Genomic DNA, 19,469 nt, shown 5'->3' on the forward strand with positions numbered 1-19,469 from the left:
TACCATATTGTCTTGGTTACTGTAGATTTGTAGTATAGTCTGAAGTCAGGGAGTCTGATCCCTCCAGCTCCAATTTTTTTCCCCTCAAAACTGCTTTGGCTATTCGGGGTCTTTTGTGTTTCCATACAAATTTTAAGACTTTTTGTTCTAGCTCTGTAAAAAATGCCATTGGTAATTTGATAGGGATTGCATTGAATCTGTAGATTGCTTTGGGTAGTATAGTCATTTTCACAATATTGCTTCTTCCAATCCAAGAACATGGTATATCTCTCCATCTGTTTGTATAATCTTTAATTTCTTTCATCAGTGTCTTACAGTATTCTGCATACAGGTCTTTTGTCTCCCTAGGTAGGTTTATTCCTAGGTATTTTATTCTTTTTGTTGCAATGGTAAATGTGAGTGTTTCCTTAATTTTTCTTTCAGATTTTTCATCATTAGTGTATAGGAATGCAAGAGATTTCTGTGTATTAATTTTGTATCCTGCAACTTTACCAGATTCATTGATTAGCTCTAGTGGTTTTCTGGTGGCATCTTTAGGATTCTCTATGTATAGTATCATGTCATCTGCAAAGAGTGACAGTTTTACTTCTTCTTTTCCAATTTGTAATCCTTTTATTTCTTTTTCTTCTCTGATTGCCGTGGCTAGGACTTGCAAAACTCTGTTGAATAATAGTGGTGAGAGTGGACATCCTTGTCTTGTTCCTGATCTTAGAGGAAATGCTTTCAGTTTTTCACCATTGAGAATGATGTTTGCTGTGGGTTTTGTCATATATGGCCTTTATTTTGTTGAGGTAGGTTCCCTCTATGCCCAGTTTCTGGAGAGTTTTTATCATAAACGGATGTTGAATTTTGTCAAAAGCTTTTTATGCATCTATTGAGATGATCATATGTTTTTTTTTCTTCAGTTTGTTAATATGGTGTATCACATTGATTGATTTGCATATATTGAAGAATACTTGCATCCCTGGGATAAATCCCACTTGATCATGGTGTATGATCCTTTTAATGTGTTGTTGGATTCTGTTTGCTACTATTTTATTGAGGATTTTTGCATCTATGTTCATCAGTGATATTGGTCTGTAATTTTCTCTTTTTGTAGTATCTTTGTCTGGTTTTGGTATCAGGGTGATGGTGGCCTCATAGAATGAGTTTAGGAGTGTTCCTTCCTCTACAATTTTTTGGAAGAGTTTGAGAAGGATGGGTGTTAGCTCTTCTCTAAATGTTCGATAGTGAATCCATCTGGTCATGGACTTTTGTTTGTTGGAAGATTTTTAATCACAGTTTCAATTTCATTACTTGTGATTGTTCTGTTCATATTTTCTATTTCTTCCTGGTTCAGTCTTGGAAGGTTATACTTTTCTAAGAATTTGTCCATTTCTTCCAGGTTGTCCATTTTATTGGCATAGAGTTGCTTGTAGTAGTCTCTTAGGATGCTTTGAATTTCTGCAGTGTCTGTTGTAACTTCTCCTTTTTCATTTCTAATTTTATTGATTTGAGTCCTCTCCCTCTTTTTCCTGATGAGTCTGGCTAAAGGTTTATCAATTTTGTTTATCTTCTCAAAGAACCAGCTTTTAGTTTTATTGATCTTTGCTATTGTTTTCTTTGTTTCTATTTCATTTATTTCTGGTCTGATCTTTTTTAAAAAAAATTTTAAAATTAATTAATTAATTAATTTACTTACTTACTTATTTATTTTTGGCTGTGTTAGCTCTTCATTGCTGCAGGCAGGCCCTCTCTAGCTGCGCTGAGCAGGGGCCACTCTTTGTGGTGGTGCGCGGGCTTCTCACTGCAGTGGCCCCTCCAACTGCAGAGCACGGGCTCCAGGCTCACAGGCTTCAGCAGTTGTGGCACATGGGCTCAGTAGTTGCGGACTGCAGGCTCCAGAGTGCAGGCCCAGCAGCCATGGTGCACAGGCCTAGTTGCTCCACAGCATGTGGGATCCTCCCAGACCAAGGCTCGAACCCACATCTCCTGCACTGGCAGGCGGACTCCCAACCACTGCGCCACCAGTGAAGCCCTCTGCTCTGATCCTTATGATTTCTTTCCTTCTGCTAACTTTGGGTTTTGTTTGTTCTTCTTTCTCTAGTCCCTTTAGGTGTAAGGTTAGATTGTTTGAGATTTTTCTTGTTTCTTGAGGTAGGCTTGTATTGCTATAAACTTCCCTCTTGGAACTGCTTTTGCTGCATCCCATTGGTTTTGGATCATTGTGTTTTCATTGTCATTTGTCTCTAGGTATTTCTTGATTTCCTCTGATTTCTTCAGTGATCTCTTGGTTATTTAGTAACGTATTTTTTAGCTTCCATGTGTTTGTGTTTTTTACAGTCTTTTCCCTGTAATTGATTTCTAATCTTATAGCATTGTGGTCAGAAAAGATGCTTGATATGATTTCAATTTTCTTAAATTTACTGAGGCTGGATTTGCGACCCATGATGTGATCCATCCGGGAGAATGTTCCGTGCGCACTTGAGAAGAAAATGTAATCTGCTGTTTTTGGATGGAATGTCCTATAAATATCAATTAAATCTATCTGGTCTATTCTGTCATTTAAAGCTTGTGTTTCCTTACTAATTTTCTGTTTGGATGATTTGTCCATTAGTGTAAGTGAGGTGTTAAAGTCTCCCACTATTATTGTGTTACTGTCGATTTCCTCTTTTATAGCTGTTAGCAGTTGCCTTATGTTTTGAGGTGCGCCTATGTTGGGTGCGTATATATTTATAATTGTTATGTCTTCTTCTTGGATTGATCCCTTGATCATTTTGTACTGTCCTTTCTTGTCTCTTGTAACATTCTTTATTTTAAAGTCTATTTTATTTGCTATGAGTATTGTTACTCCAGCTTTCTTTTGATTTCCATTTGCATGGAATATCTTTTTCCATCCCCTCATTTTCAGTCTGTATGTGTCCCTAAGTCTGAAGTGGGTCTCTTGTAGACAGCATATATATGGATCTTGTTTTTGTATCCATTCAGCGAGCCTGTGTCTTTTGGTTGGAGCATTTAACCCATTCACGTTTAAGGTAATTATCAATATGTATGTTACTATTACCATTTTCTTAATTGTTATGGGTTTGTTTTTGTAGGTCCTTTTCTTCTCTTGTGTTTCTCACTTAGAAAAGTTCCTTTAGCATTTGTTGTAGAGCTGGTTTGGTGGTGCTGAATTCTCTGAGCTTTTGCTTGTCTGTAAAGCTTTTGATTTCTCCATCGAATCTGAATGAGATCCTTGCTGGGTAGAGTAATCTTTGTTGTAGGTTCTTCCCTTTCATCACTTTAAATATATCATGCCACTCCCTTCTGGCTTGTAGAGTTTCTGCTGAGAAATCAGCTGTTAACCTTTTGGGAGTTCCCTTGTATGTTATTTGTTGTTTTTTCCTCGCTGCATTCAATAATTTTTCTGTGTCTTTAATTTTTGCCAATTTGATTACTATGTGTCTCAGCATGTTTCTCCTTGGGTTTAGCCTGTATGGGACTCTCTGTGCTTCCTGGACTTGGGTGGCTATTTCCTTTCCCCTGTTAGGGAAGTTTTTGAATATAATCTCTTCAAATATTTTCTCTGGTCCTTTTTCTCTCTATTCTCCTTCTGGGAGCCCATAATGTGAATGTTGTTGTGTTTAATGTTGTCCCAGAGGTCTCTTAGGCTGTCTTCATTTCTTTTCATTCTTTTTTCTTTATTCTGTTCCGCAGAAGTGAATTCCACCATTCTGTCTTACAGGTCACTTATCCCTTCTTCTGCCTCAGTTATTCTGCTATTGATTACTTGTAGTTTATTTTTCATTTCAGTTATTGTATTGTTCATTTCTGTCTGTTTGTTCTTTAATTCTTCTAGGTCTTTGTTAAACATTTCTTGCATCTTCTCTATCTTTGCCTCCATTCTTTTTCCGAGGTTCTGGATCATCCTCACTATCATTATTCTGAATTCTTTTTCTGGAAGGTTGCCTATCTCCACTTCATTTAGTTGTTTTTCTGGGGTTTTATCTTGTTCCTTCATCTGGTACACAGCCCTCTGCCTTTTCATCTTGTTTATCTTTCTGTGAGTGTGGTTTTTGTTCCACAGGCTGTAGGATTTGAGATAAAGAAATTTTTACCACAATTAAAAAAAGAGAAAGAATTACACCTAATATGGGAGAAATAGAAGCACATTAATAATAGGAGACTTTAACAAATCAGATCTAGAGAGATAAAGTGAACAAGAAATTAGTACAGATATAGACAACCTAAACAACATAATAAATAAGATAGATTTAATATATTTTAAACTCTGAACCTTGATGATAGAGATAGGGCTTTCTTCCCCCCCAAATGCATATAAAGGATTCACAAATATCACAAAAATGTGGCACATTCACATCTTAGGCCACAGAAAAAATCTCAATAAATTCCAATTTAAATTTCCAAATGGGAAATTTAAAAACTTGCTGTTAACCACTTCTGGGTCAAAGGAGAAATGCAAAACAAATCGAAAATATTAATAATGAAAACAAGAATCTATGGGAAATAGTTAAAACAGCTATCAGAGATTTAATATTAAATGAATAGAAGTTAAAAAGCAAATATAAATGAACATTATGACTCAAAAAACTAGAGAGAAAAAAAAACAAGGCAAACTAACACAGCATTGTAAAGCAATTATACTCCAATCAAGATGTTAAAAAAAAAAAAAGACATCAATCATATCAAACTGAACGTGGCCAAAGGAAGGAACTAGAAAATAACAGAGAAATGATTGTATCTTCAGCAAGACAATGGCATGGGGAAAAAAAAGAGGACTGTTTTTAATTAAAAGAGATATAACAACTAACCACAGTATGAATATTGCTGGATCCTGATTCTAACTAAATGTATAAAGACATTTAGGGAAATCTGAATATGGAGTGGCTATTGGATGGTACTGATGGATAATGATGGATGATACAGGTGGATAATGATCTTATTTTTAGAGATGTATGGTGAAGAGTTCAGGATTGTGATGTCTGAGGTTTGCTTTAAAGTACTTCAGGAAAATTTTTTTAAAAGGATAGATGAAGCAACTGTGGCAATATATTGATAAATATTCAATCTGGACAGGGATATATACAAATTCATTTACACTATTCAACTTTTATGTATGTTTGAAAATTTTCATAATAAAGTGTTTTTTTAAATGAAAAAAAAAAAAACAAGGCAAACCAATGTCAGCAAAGGAAAGGAGTTAGTAAAAAGAAAGGCAGTGGTAATGGGTTTGAAAACTACAACAACAAAAAGTAGAACTTTTAAAACTGGAAATTAAAATTCTCTTTTAAGATAAATAAATCCAAAACTGTTTCTTTGAAAAAATTAAATTGATAACTTCTTAACTAAACTACTCAAACGGGGTGGGGGAAGACAGCACAAATAGATAATGTTAGAAAGAAAGAGACACAGAAAAAAATTTTTAAATATTCTATGTAAATATGTTTGAAAATCTACATTAAATGTATAATGTTGTATAAAACCTCAATTTAACAGAATTTACCCCTGTGGAGACAGAGTAAAAACATACCATTTAATATAAAAGAATTAGAGAAACTGATTAGAGTTACCCCACAAAACAAAACAGATCCAGATAGTTTCACAGAAGATATTATCAAATTTAAAAAAATAAATCCTTAACTTTTTAAGCTCTTTTAGAGCATGGCAAAAGAAGGAAAATTCACAAATTCACTTTATGAAGTGGGTGTAACATTGATTCCCAAACTTGAATTTTGGAACCATGACAAAGACTAAACAAAAAACACTATAGATCAACTTCACTTATTAATATTGATACAAAAATCTTATATAAAATATTAGTAAGCAGAATCCAATAGTATGTTAAAAAAATTGTATCATGACCAAGTGGATAATACTCTATGGATGCAAAGATGGTGAGGCAAAGGAAATCCATTAATATAGTTTATCATATTAATTGATCCAAGGTAAAAAAAAATGCCCCTCTCCACAGATGCACTGATAAATTTTAATACAAAACAACACCACCAAAAAGTGGTTATGTTGTTATGTATTTTAATATATAACAACACCACCAAAAAGACAACTGGAGGAAAAAGTTATACCACAGGCTAAGAGTTAGCATCTTTGATAAAAACAACAACAGGGACTTCCCTGGTGGTCCAGTGCATAAGACTCCACGCTCCCAATGCAGGGGGCCCAGGTTTGATCCCTGGTCAAGGAACTAGATCCCACATGCCACAACTAAGAAGCCCAAACACTGCAACGAAGATCCTGCATGCCACAACTAAGACCCGGCACAGACAAAATAAATAAATAAATAAATATTAAAACAAACCACAACAAAACTTCTAAAAATACAGAAGAAAAAGACTAATAAACCTATAGAAAACTGGTTATAATGAGGCATGTCACAGAGAAAGACATACAAATTGCTGTTAACCATATGAAAATTGTTCAGTATTGCTCATAATTTTAGAAATATTGAAATTAAAACTGCATGGAGATACCACATTTTACCCACGAGACTGAATAAATCCAAAAGTTTGATAACGTACTCTGTTGGTCAGTCTATGAGGAAACAGGCATTCTAATATGTTGAGTATGGAAATGTAAAATGGTACAACCTCCACGATGGAGACTTTGGCAGTATCTAGCTAGCACAATTATCAATGCCTTTTGATTAAGCAATTCCATTTTTAGAAATCTATCCCAAAGATACTCTAGCAAAAATATGAAAAGTGTCAACTATTATATGCAGTATTATGTGTAATAACTACAGACTGGAAACAACTCAACTGTCAGTAATACGGTATCTCCACACAGTGGAGTACTACACAGCTGTGAAAAGCAGTGAGGAAGATGCTGCTGTGGAATGATCTCCAGGAAATACTTTAAAGTGAATAAAGCAAGGTGTAGGACATGTGAGTAGTGTGCTATTGTTTATATTAAAAAGGAGATATAAATTATATATGTTTCTAATAGAAAAATGATGGAAAAATAAGTGGTATGATTAGTGATTACCTTTAGGTAGAGAGGAGAAATAATTCAGAAAAGACAGGGGTAGAAGATAAACTTCTTTGAATATACCTTGTTTGCAGAGTTGATTTTAGAACCATGTAAATATTTTATATAATTATAAAATTAAGATTAAAAAAAGTAATTCCTAAAATAAAAAACAAATGAATTCTCATTATTTTCACAACAGTTTTTTTTTTTACAGAGATAATTGGCTAAATACAACAGCTATATAAATGAGTTAATACCTCTACTTCCTCTAAACGTCACAAATTTTGTAACCAGTTTTCTTTCTTAAGACTAAGTCTCCCTCTAGTGGAGATCAGTTTTACAACCAGTCCCCTACCCCCTACACTACAAAGGAAGAAATCTTTTGCCCATTGTCTCCTGCCACCGAATCCTTAAATTACATAAGTGTTAAAGTCATGAGGAGGAGGATGTGATGGAAGATATTGAGCAATGGGATAGCAAAGAGTCAGGGACAGAGTCAAGTTTTAAAAAGAAGTGGGGGGGAGGAGAGACTGTAAGAGCCAAGAAAATTTGGTTATTCAACCCAGAATGGGGAAGGAACTTCAACTTCCTGTTGTTGGAGGATTGCCACCACCTCTGCGCAGAAAGATTTGATTAATATGTCAGTGTCGCTGTGTACTCAGGGAAATAGCTCCCCCTAAGGCATTGCTTCAGGGAGAAACCTGGGTGAGAAATAGTGATGAGTAGATTAAGGGTGATTCTCTTGAGCCAGATAAAGAGTGATGGGAGTCAATTCCAGGCATCTCTCCCATCCCTCAGGACTCTCCCAGAGTCCCACTGACCCTTGAGGTCAGATGCATGAAAGCTTTGCCTCCTTGGAAACTGATCAGGGGTAAAGGTACTGGCACGGTCTCTTCAGTTCCTGGTAGGGAGAGGAGAGTCAGAGACTAGCCCACATTGACAATGGCCTCTGGGGATATGATGGGAGGAGGGTCCTTGTGTTCTGGGCTGTCCTAGGTCTCATCTGACCCCACACAATGAAAACTACTCAGAGGAAAACTCCTTTAGAGTAGAACCTCTCCTAACATCTACTCTAGTTTTAAGTATATGCCATTCTTCCCCTCTCTCTCTGTCACAGTGTGGTCTTACCATCTGTAGAGAACGTTTGAGGCTTGCCACCTCAGCATGTATCTCCAATCTCCTTTACAGTTTTAAATAAGAATACAAAAAGAAATGAACACTAAAAACAGTCTAGGGGCTTCCCTGGTGGCGCAGTGGTTGAGAGTCCACCTGCCTATGCAGGGGACACGAGTTCGTGTCCCGGTCTGGGAGGATCCCACGTGCCGCGGAGCGGCTGGGCCCGTGAGCCATGGCCACTGAGCCTGAGCGTCCGGAGCCTGTGCTCTGCAACGGGAGAGGTCACAGCAGTGACAGGCCCGTGTACCGCAAAAAAAAAAAAAAAAAAAAAAAAAAACAGTCTAGTTTCCTAAGTTCATTTTCTGGTCCTATAGTATCTAACTCCTTGGTAGGGAGGGATAAATTAGGAGTTTGGGGTTAATACACACACACTACTATAGATAAAATAGATAATTAACAAGGACCTACTGTATAGCACAGGGAACTCTACTCAATATTCTATAATAACCTATATGGGAAAGAATCTGAAAAAGAATGGATATATGTATAACTGAATCACATAGCTGTATACCTGAAACTAACACAACATTGTAAATCAACTATACTCCAATATAAAATAAAAATGTTTTAAAAATCCACTTCTTGGTATATACCCAAGAGAAATGAAATCATATGTCCACACAAAAACGTATACATGAGTATTCAAAGCAGCAATACTCATAATAGCCAAAAAATAGACACAACTCTAATGTCCAAAAACTGATGAGTAGATAAAATGTGGTATAATCACACAATGGAATTTTATTCAGTAATAAAAAGAATGAACTCATGCTATTATTTCTCTCATCTAGTAAACAAACAAATAAATGAATTACCAGTACATGCTACAACATGGATGAACCTTGAAAACATTACACTAAGTGAAAGATGCCAGTCACAAAGGACCACATATTATATGATTCCATTTATATGAAATTTCCAGAATAGGCAACTCTGTATGGACAGAAAGTAGGTTAGTGGTTGCATAAGGCTGAGGAGGGACCTGAGGGTGATGGCAACTTGCTACGGGATTTCTTTCAGGGATGAGGAAAATTTTCTAAGGTTGTCGTGATATTTGCACAACTCTGTGAATATACTAAAAGTCAATGAAGTGTGCCCTTGAAATGAGTGAATTGTATGGTCTATAAATTATATCTCAATAAATCTTTTACCAAATAAATAAATAGATAAGTAAATGTCCCCCCCCCACCCCCACCAAATCTAACTCCTTAATTCAGTTCTGGGGGCCTGCTCTTCTACATACCTAGCCTAAGAATACTGTCCAGGAAATTACTCATTTGAATGATTATTTCAGCCAATCCCCACACCTTTCTTTGTTCTGCCTTCACTTCCTCCCTTTAAAAGGTGAATTGAAATCCTAGATGGAAAAAATTGTCCTAACTAGGTGTGGTGACACTTCCTGTGGGCAAAATATAAGAAACATGTTGCTAAAGGCCAAAGTTCTTAATATAACAAGAAATAATGTGAACGTTACACAATGAAATATTATCAGCCTTAAAAAAGCATGAAATTCTGACATGCTACAACATTTGGATGAACCTTGAAGACATTATGCTAAATGAAATAAGCCTGTCACAAAAAGACAAATACTGAATGATTTATTTATATAAGGTACCTGTACTTAGAGTGATCAAACATCATAAGGCAGAAAGTAGAATTCTACTGGGGGGGGAGATGGGGAGTTATTGTTTAATAGGTACAGAGTTTCAGTTTTGCAAGATGAAAAAAATTCTGGACATGGGTAAGGGTGTTGGTCATACAACAATATGAATGTACTTAATACGACTGAACTGTACACTTAAAAAGGGTTAAGATGGTAAATTTTGTATGTATTTTACCACAATAAGAAAAAAAAATTTTTTACGTATTGTGTAATGTGAACTTTACTGAAGACTGCCAAGTAATGAAAATAGGTACCAATGAATGATGCTAGGATAAGATCTCATGTCTCATTTTAACAAGTACCAAGAGGAACACCAGAGCTCTCCAGAGTTCTGTGTCCCTCCTTGTTACATACATAAATCACTCAGTCATCATTCATACCTCTTCTCTGAGAACATATCGCCTCAGACCACTCCCAAATTTTACCCTCTCCTTCTTCGTTTGTCAGAAATAAGGCACAGAGTCAGTAATTTCCTAAAAATTCTAGATCAGAGTTTTTATTCTCACAATTATCAAAAATTTTTGAGCAATTAAAGTGAAGCCAAAGTTTTTAAACTTATTTTTGCAATAGCCCCTTGTAAAATGAGAATGATATTAGTACATTTTATGTATGAGAAAACTGAAACATAGGAAGGTTAAGTAATTTGTCCAAGATGCACAGCCAGTAAGTTGCAGAACCAGTTTTCAAACTCCCAAACTGACCTGTTCCTGAAAGTCCAGACCCTAAAATCTGAAATCTCGAGCCCTCATTTAATCTGATTGGGTAAGTGAAACAAAACGTTTCTCCTGTGGGAAGTCTCAGATGTTTAACTTCCAAGCGTACATTAAAACTCTTCAGTAGTGGAAAGGGGATATAATATAGACCATTTCCTCAACTTATTTGACCACTGGACTTATTTTTCATGGAGCATCTCAAGGAATTTTCTTAGCTGAAATTTTGCAAAACTTTACATGTAATACAGAATATTGCTTTTGTCTTTTTCAACTACTTTAAGAGAATATTTGAATTACTTTCTCTCATTTGGAAAAATTTTTTAATTGAGATATTGAGAAACTTAATGATTTGCCTAAGGCCATAACCAGTTAATATTGGAGCTGTAATTAGACTCTAGGTCTTCTGGCCACAATTTCAGGGATTTTTTTTTTAATTATAGAAGGAATATACTCACATTGTAGAAAATCAAACAAATCAAACAGAGATATGCAAAGACTCCCCCTCCGCCACCCCCCAGCATTCCAACCTCATCTTCCTTGCGGAAAAAACTATTCTCGTTAAAGTAGATTTGGCTGCAAGTGACAGAAAAATTTAAATGAGTAGCTTAAAAATATAGAGGTTTATTTTGCTCCCATGAAAATGTCCAGAGGTATGCAGTCCTGGGTTGTTAGGGGAGCTCTGCTGCTTGAGGACCTCAGGGTCTTAGATTCCTTCCAGCTCATTATTTCTCCATCCCACGGGTGGAACCCTGATTCTCATAATCCAAGATGGCAGTAGTTCCAAAGGACACGCAGTTGCGGTACGCGGGCCTCTCACTGCTGTGGCCTCTCCCGTTGCGGAGCACAGGCTCCGGACGCCCAGGCTCAGCGGCCATGGCTCACGGGCCCAGCCGCTCCGCGGCATGTGGGATCTTCCCGGACCGGGGCACAAACCCGTGTCCCCTGCATCGGCAGGCGGACTCCCAACCACCGCGCCACCAGGGAAGCCCACAGAAGCTGTCTTTTAAGGAATGATACTTGAAGCTGTCACACAAAGATATTTCCATTTTCATCTCATTGGCCTGAACTTAGTCACTGACCATAGTTAGCTCCAAATATAGCAGGGTAGGAAATATACAGTTTTTATTCTGAGAGGTTATATGTCCAACTAAAAATTACGTTACTAGATGAAATGGGAGAAATTATGTCAGGGAACTGTTTCTGAAACTAAATAATCGTCAGCACTTGTTATGCATCCTTTCAGATTGTTTTCTTGTACTATAACATTACTCTGCAACTTGCCTTTTTCATTTAATATATCACTGAGGTATCAGAGTCCTCAGCTAAAAGAAACACACATCAACTCTGGCTAATTCAGCGGAAAAATAACTTATTAAAGGATATTGGGTAGTTCATACGATTTCTAGGGAGATAGAAAATTAGACTTGGATTTTAAGTTATTCCTGTTAGTCCTGACGAATTAGTACCCTGAGCTGCCACTGCCACTGGGCACGAACACTGCGGCTTGCATATCTGACTTACTCTGCCCTCTGCCCTGGCTCCATGGGCATACGACCTATGCAGTCCATAGGGCCCTGCACTGAGAAAGGCTGTGCCCTCGGTGTGTCTGTTGCTCCCATCTTGAAATTCTTAATAATTTTTGAACAAGCGGCCCCACATTTTTATTTTGCACTTGCTCCCACAAATCATGTAGCCAGTCCTGCGTTCTGGACATTGGGTGCTACTATTTGAATCACTGTGACTACCACCTCTAGAAACTGGCTGAAGCTGCTCCTGTTGCCATACCCCTCACCAGGCTGCGTTCACTGCCTTCCCTGCTTCTTCCCCTCACCTGTTTCCAGTTCAAGATGTGGGACTGGTGGTCTAATCTGCAGATTTTCTAGCTGCAACGGAGGCTAGAAAAGTGAATAGCTGGCATTTTATGGTGGGAGGAAAGCTGTATCTTACAAGGCAGAGGCAGCGGTGGTTGGGTAGGGATCCCCCAAACATAGGAAGTAGGTTCAGCGGCTCAGTAGTCAAAAGGAATCAATAAAATAGAACCACAAAGTCTATATAAATTTATCTCATTTTCTTAAACAGTTGCCTAATATTCCATAGTGGAGACATTTATTCAGTCATTCCCCTGTTAATGGGCATTCAAGATATTTCCACTTTTTGCTACCACAATATTGTAATAAACAGCTTTATACATTTGGCCTTCTATACTGATGGTTTTACTTCAGTAGGCTAGATTCTTAAAAGTAGAGTTGCTGGACAAAAGTGAACATGTATTCTTATTTTTAGTATATATTGCCAGGTTACTTTTTAAAAAATATAGTAATTTATATTCCCACCAGCAAGATACAAAAGTGCTGTTTTCTCCCATCCTTTTAGTCCCTGAATATTATTACTCTTTTTCTTTTTATCAATCTGATGAGTGAAAATGATATATTATTCTTTTAATTTTTGGTTTTTTGACTACCAGCACCTTTCCATATGTTTATTGGCTACAATGAATTTCATTTTTATGAATTGCCTATTCATATCCTTTACTCACTTTTCTATTAGTTTGTTTCATTTACTTATCAATTTGTAGGCACTCTTTGTGTGTTAGAGATACACTTTTTCAGTCATATGTGTTGGAATTATTTCTCAGAGCATGTTTCTCGTTTTTGTTTTTCTTTTTTTTTACTTTATTTAGGGTGTCTTTTGTTTTAATTTCCTTTAAAAGATAGTTAAATATGTCTTTTCCTGTATGGCTTCTCCATTTGTTTGGTTATTCTTGCTTAAGAAGTTTTCATTGTACATTTATGTGTTGATTGGTTATAATAAGCACATATTTCTTTTGTAATAAAAATATTTTTTAAAAAAGGAAAAGAAGTTTAAAACCTTGAAAGAGTAGCCTGAAGACTTTTATTCTTAGGTCCAATTCTATTACCAACTAGATATGGCCTTGGACAAGTCACCAAGTTGCTATTTCATTGTCTTAATTTTACAAATGAAAGGTAATAACATCTACCCTGCCACTTCACAGGGTTGTTGTAAAGATAAATCAGATTTTTTAAAAGTATAAATATGAGTTATAAAAATATAAGGTATTATTATTATTATATGTTTTCCCTCTTTACTTGAAAGGTCATGTGATGAGTAAAGAGATCACTAGATTAGGAAGTCATGTTCCATCTTATGCCAGTTACTAACCAGTATGCCTTTGTACAACTTGTTTAGCTTCTATGAGATTCAGTTTCCTCATCCTTAAAATGAAAGTGTTGGTCTCTAAGTTTCTTTCCAGCTTTAAGGATCTAAATATATTATAGCGAAATCCCTAACAAGAAAGTTATGTAATTTTTTTGGTATTAAAGGATATTCTTAGGATTAAGTGTTTAAATATGTATCTTGAAGATACATAAATGGAGAATGGATTGGAAGATGACAACTATGGATGCACTGAAACTGATTAGGAGCCTTCTGCAGTTGTTTAGGTGAGGGGTGATGGTAGATTGAACCAGGGTGAGAGCAAAGGAAAATGTAGAACAAGTGAGCTAGCCTTAAAAGTCTCAGTTGATCATTTGGCCCATCTTGGGTGTTTGTTAAGTCACAGCACGCACTCAGATGATGGACAGATGTAGGCCCAAAACCAAAATTAATCTTCCTATTTCCCATTCCGACTCACATTTGTTCTCCAGTTTTATGTCTTAGGACTAAGACTGTTTCTAGTGCAGACCAATATTTTGACATAAGTAGTGGCTCACAATTTACTCATTACATTCAGATATGCATGGGAAAAAATGTAGCCTATTTTATAATTGATCTAACCTGTTCTTAAGCCTCTATCCTACAAGATGTGGAGAAATGGGGGAAAATTTAACTGCCCAGTTAAAGATCTCTAAGTTTTTTCTTGCTTAAATTGTGGTGGTGATTGTGTTTCCAAAGATGACAACAATATGTCCCACCCCATAAGCTCTTTTGAAATGTGACCTGGACAATTACCCTTCAAGTGGTAGAGTCTATTTCCCCTCTCTAGGAATCTGGGAACTGCTGATATGTAAGTTCCAGGGTAGAGCCTTAACAGATCTGTAGCTTCTGCCTGCCTTGGTTGGAACATTCCCTCTTGCTAGTCCGTGCCATGTAAGACCAGTTACTTTGCCAGAGATAAAGGCCATGTGGAGAAAGGCCTAAGGCTATCTTGATCATTCTAGTTCCAGCCAAATTCCCATCTGAGCCCCTGCCAACCAACAGAACCATAGAAATAATAAATTGTTATTTTAAGGCACTAAATTTTGAGGTGGTTATACAGAAATAGATAACAAAACATGGTATTTGGGGGTTAACTCAGTCCCTATAGGAATATGCTTGGTCTTTCATCATTCCTTTTAATTTTACAACAGGGTTGCAGCTAGATATTCCATACCACATGCTCTTAAATGTGATGCTGACACTCCTCCCACTGAGGAGTCTATATTCTCTCCTCTTGAATTTGGGTGGGCCTATGACTAAGGTGAAAGTGATGCAAAGTCAAAGGTGACAGCTTCTGCTTGGTCCTCTTGGGATGCCACATCTTGGAGTCCAGCCACCTTGGATCTGAGGAAGCAGAGAGACCTCATGGAGAGTCCACTTGTAGGTGCTGCTGCCTCAGCTGAGATCCCAGCCGACAGTCAGCATAACATCCAGACATTTGAATGAGCAGCTCCAGATGATTCCAGCCCCCAGCCATCAAGTCACCTCTGGCCTCCAAGTCTTCCCAGCTGAAGTCCCAGAGATTTTAAGGAGAAACAAACTGTCCCCAATGTACCCTTTCCAAATTCTTGACTCTGGAGTCGTTTGTGACACAGCAGTAGATAACCAGAACACTCTCTTATTCTCCTCAAGGTGGCATCTAGGTGAAGGTGGACCTACCATGACCTAGAGGTAGCAGAAAAGGGAGGCAACCCTGTGGCTGGCAGCTGGCACCTTACTGCTCTCAGATGTGTTGGGCTGGCCTTGTCCCTGGGTGCCATGTGCTAAGTTGCAGCTGTTTCTGTTGGGCCTTTTGCCATCCTGACATTAATTGCTCAAGTCCATTGACCCATCCCATTCATTTGCTTCTAGCTGCAAATTCTCTGCCCAGTAAGCTGTTTTGTCTCATTCCCAGACTTCTACAAAAGACATTTGTTCTAGTCGAGGTGTCTTCCCTTGGAAGGAGATGGGAGTTAAATCTATTCAGAATATATTCCTCTCTCCTCCACCCCCCACCAGCAACTCCCAGTGTGACTGTATTAGACCAGATGGTGGTGTCAGGTTCTCACCTCCTACTCTTAGGGGTTTTTTGTTTATTTTGTTTTTTTAATCCATTCCTCAGGAGTGGGAGGCTCAGAGTCCCTTCCAGCACTAGCCCCACCTTCAGGGTTTCATTAGAATATTTGGGAGTGTTCTGCAAGGGGTGTAGGCAGGAGCAGCTGTGTTTAAGGTAGCAAGAAGTACTGCTGGCACCCCAAACTCAGTTTCCTGCAGTTTCCCCACTGCCTCCTCACCTTGTTGTCAGAAACCAGTCAATTCACCTCTTCCATGGTAGGGCTGGGGCTCACATTCTCTTGTTTGACTTGGACCTCACAGCTGCTCCCTCCAAGGACTCCAAGACAAAGTACACTCTTTATAGGCCTGGTCTCAAGTGATGCTCTGATTTTAAAAGGGATTTGTGGACAATCAGTACAAATGACCTGGGTTTGGGTCTAACTCCATCACTAGAATGGGAACTCAGGCATATCTCTTTACAACTTTATTTCCTCATCCTCAACATTTTGATGATTATCTCATAAGATTGTTAAAATGATTAAATGACATTGTAAACTACTGTGATACAAAGTAAATGTAAAACAAACGTTAATCATTATGATTAGAAAGTGTATATTAGCATGTTAAAAACTCCGAAAGCTATTTAATTAGAGAACTGCTGAACTCTGTTGAACCAGAATTTTCCTGGTTAATACGTCCACAGGAACACTTTTAAATAGCACACCTATAATTGGGATTAGGTGGAGATGGAGGAGCTGGAGTGAACGGGACCCGGCTGGAACACGCACGTGACTATGAAGTGTTCAGATCTATGGGACCGCCACTCTCCTCGTAGCAATGACGAGGCCCGGTCATTTCCAGCTCCTGGGGCCGAAGTGGGGACGCCAACAGGAGGCTGCCTGCGCTGTGCTTCACGTCCCTCCCACCGATGTGTGGCCGGGATCGTGTCAAGTTGCTCCCACTGTCGGGAACCGATCAACACTTACCAGGTTTCCGGTCCTGACTCAGGCCCGACTTGCGGGAAGGCTCCCCACCGCGGTTGCACTGGCAGGAGCGGGGGCGGGGCCGCCCGCGGGCGTGACGGCGGGAAGGGGGCGGGGACGTCCGAGGGCTGCGGCCAATCGGCCTTCTCAGACTTCCGGGAAACCCTGGCGCGCCTTTTCTCTAGGCCTCGGATTTCCGGCCTTGAAATAGGTTTCTCGGGTTGTACCGTTAAGCCGAAGGTGGCCTTTGTGTAGGGTTCGTGTCCCGGAGACGGTCTCTCAGGAGCCCGGATTTCAGGTGTGTTTGGGGACCCCTGGGCGTCTCGGTTGACTCGCGCGCTGCCCAGCTGTTGGCCCTCGGAGTCTGCGGAAAACGAGGAAGGAGGGGTTAGGTGCAGCCTGGACGCCCCCAGGAGTAAGAAGGCGAAATCACGCGACGAATTAATTTTTGGAGATATTCGCGTTTTTATTGTTTAGTTAATGTGTCCATATCTTCTTTGTCTTTGTAATGAAAATTTATAATCTCGTCTTTGCCTAACTAGATTGCTCTTTTCTCATATTACGTCTTTTTTTTTTTTTTTTTTTTTTTACCGTGTTTGAATTCGTCTGCCCACTCCAGAAAAATATCCACTGACATTTTCACTTAAAGTTAGGTCACGTACACTTCTCGTTTCTATTTAGTCTTAATGGTATTTTTTTTCATCTTAAAAACATTTGATAGTTTTTGAATAGGTGATATATAAAAGTAATAAAAATAAATCCACACACTAAGAAAGTTAATACAGAGAACAAACAGGTGGTTGCCAGAGGGGAGGGGTGGGAGAGGAGAGAAATAGGTGAGGGAAGTTAAGTGGTACAAACTTCCAGTAACAAAGTAAATGAGTTAGGAGTATGAAATATACAGTATGGGGAATATAGTCAATAATAATGTAATGTCTTTGTATGGTGATAGATGGTAATCATTTTGAAATGTATAGAAATATCGGGGCTTCCCTGGTGGCGCAGTGGTTGGGAGCCGCCTGCCGATGCAGGGGACACGGGTTCGTGCCCCGGTCCGGGAAGATCCCACATGCCGCGGAGTGGCTGGGCCCGTGAGCCGTGGCCACTGAGCCTGCGCGTCCGGAGCCTGTGCTCTGCAACGGGAGAGGCCACAATAGTGAGAGGCCCACATACCGCAAAAAAAAAAAAAAAAAAAAAAAAAAAAGAAATATCGAATCACTATGCTGTGCATCAGGAACTAACATAGTGTTGTATAGATCAAATATACCTAAAAACCAAACAAACATACTAATAGAAAGAGATCAGATTTATGGTTACCAGAGGCAAGGTCTGGGGAGAAGCAGAATTGGATGAAGGTGGTCAAAAGGTACAAACTTCCAGTTATAAGTTAAATAAGTACTAGGGACATAATGTACAATATGATAAATGTAATTAATACTGCTGTATGTTATATATCAAAGTTATTTAAGAGACTAAATTCTAAGAGTTCTCATCAAAAGGGAAAAACTTTTTTTAATGTTATCTTATTTTGTATCTATATGAGGTAATGGATATTCACTAAACTAATTACGGTAATCATTTCATGATGTATATAAGTCAAATCATTATGTTGTACCCCTTATACTTATACTGTGCTGTATGTCAGTTATATCTCAATAAAACTGGAAGGGGAGAAAAATCGTTAAAACAAAAAACAAATGAAGACTGGCTTTGAAAATTCCCTGAACAGACAAAATCAGTTTAGTTATACAGCAAAGCTTAATTTAGCTTATTTTGCAAAGCAAGGGAGACTAATTTGACCTTGGTCACTTCTTGCTCATGCCTCTGGAAATCATAGGCACAACAAACTCTTCGCCAAAATTGATATGAGGTAACCACTAACCAATTCCCTATCATGTAAGAAAATTCTAATTTTGTAACCAATCACTGTGAATAATAAGCAGTCACTGCCTCCTCACTAATACAAGCTGCTTTGTAACAATACAGTTGGCCCTTCCTATTCCTGGCTTCCACATTCTTGGGCTCAACCAGCCAATAATCAAAAATATTTGGAAAAAAAAATTCCAGAAACTTCTAAAAAGCAAAACTTGAATTTCTCGCAAGCCAGCAACTATTTACATGGAATTTATATTGTATTTACAGCTATTTACATAGCATTTACATTGTATTAGGTATCATAAGTAATCTAGAGATGATTTAAAGTAAATGGGAGGACCTGAGTAGGTTAGAGGCAAATACTACACCATTTTATATACGGGACTTCAGTGTTCAAGGATTTTGGTGTATGAGTAGAGGTTGTGGAACCAATCCCTCACAGATATGGAGGGATGACTCTATACCCCTGAGTTTTCCTCCATGTTTGGAGGGAGTGCTCCTGGTTCGTGAACTTTCTTTTTGTTGTGTGCACAATAAACTTTTACTACTTCAGTGATTCATTGGTTTTACTTCTGCTGTTTCTGAACTTTTGACAACGTATTGGGTTGGCCAAAAAGTTTTTATTTTCACCAAGAACTTTATTGATCAATGTATACACCATTTTGTTCCACTACCTTCTGCCATTTTCCAGGCAACTTCATAATTTCATCTTCCCAAAATTTTTTATCTTTTTGAGCAAAGAACTGTTCTAAATGCCTTTTACAGTCTTCCAGGGAATTGAAATTTTTTCTATTAAAAGAATTTTTTTTTTTTTTTTTTTTTTTGCGGTACGCAGGCCTC

At 38.1% G+C, this 19,469-nt stretch overlaps 1 protein-coding gene across 1 annotated transcript in view; it reads right to left on the reverse strand.

Moving 5' to 3' along the window:
• The window catches only part of CFAP126 (cilia and flagella associated protein 126), a 29,327-nt gene extending 11,936 nt beyond the window's left edge, over nt 1-17,391 (reverse strand). Inside the window, exons 1-3 of the mRNA XM_060077691.1 lie at nt 17,346-17,391; nt 16,806-17,118; nt 16,605-16,732 (exon numbers count right to left, since the gene is read on the reverse strand). Of these exons, the coding sequence (XP_059933674.1) occupies nt 16,605-16,732; nt 16,806-17,118; nt 17,346-17,391 (487 nt within the window). The remainder of the gene's footprint in view (nt 1-16,604; nt 16,733-16,805; nt 17,119-17,345) is intronic.
• Nucleotides 17,392-19,469: the final 2,078 nt, after the last annotated feature.

This window comes from Mesoplodon densirostris, chromosome 2 (assembly GCF_025265405.1).
Source record: "Mesoplodon densirostris isolate mMesDen1 chromosome 2, mMesDen1 primary haplotype, whole genome shotgun sequence".
NCBI classification, from domain to species: Eukaryota; Metazoa; Chordata; class Mammalia; order Artiodactyla; family Ziphiidae; genus Mesoplodon; species Mesoplodon densirostris.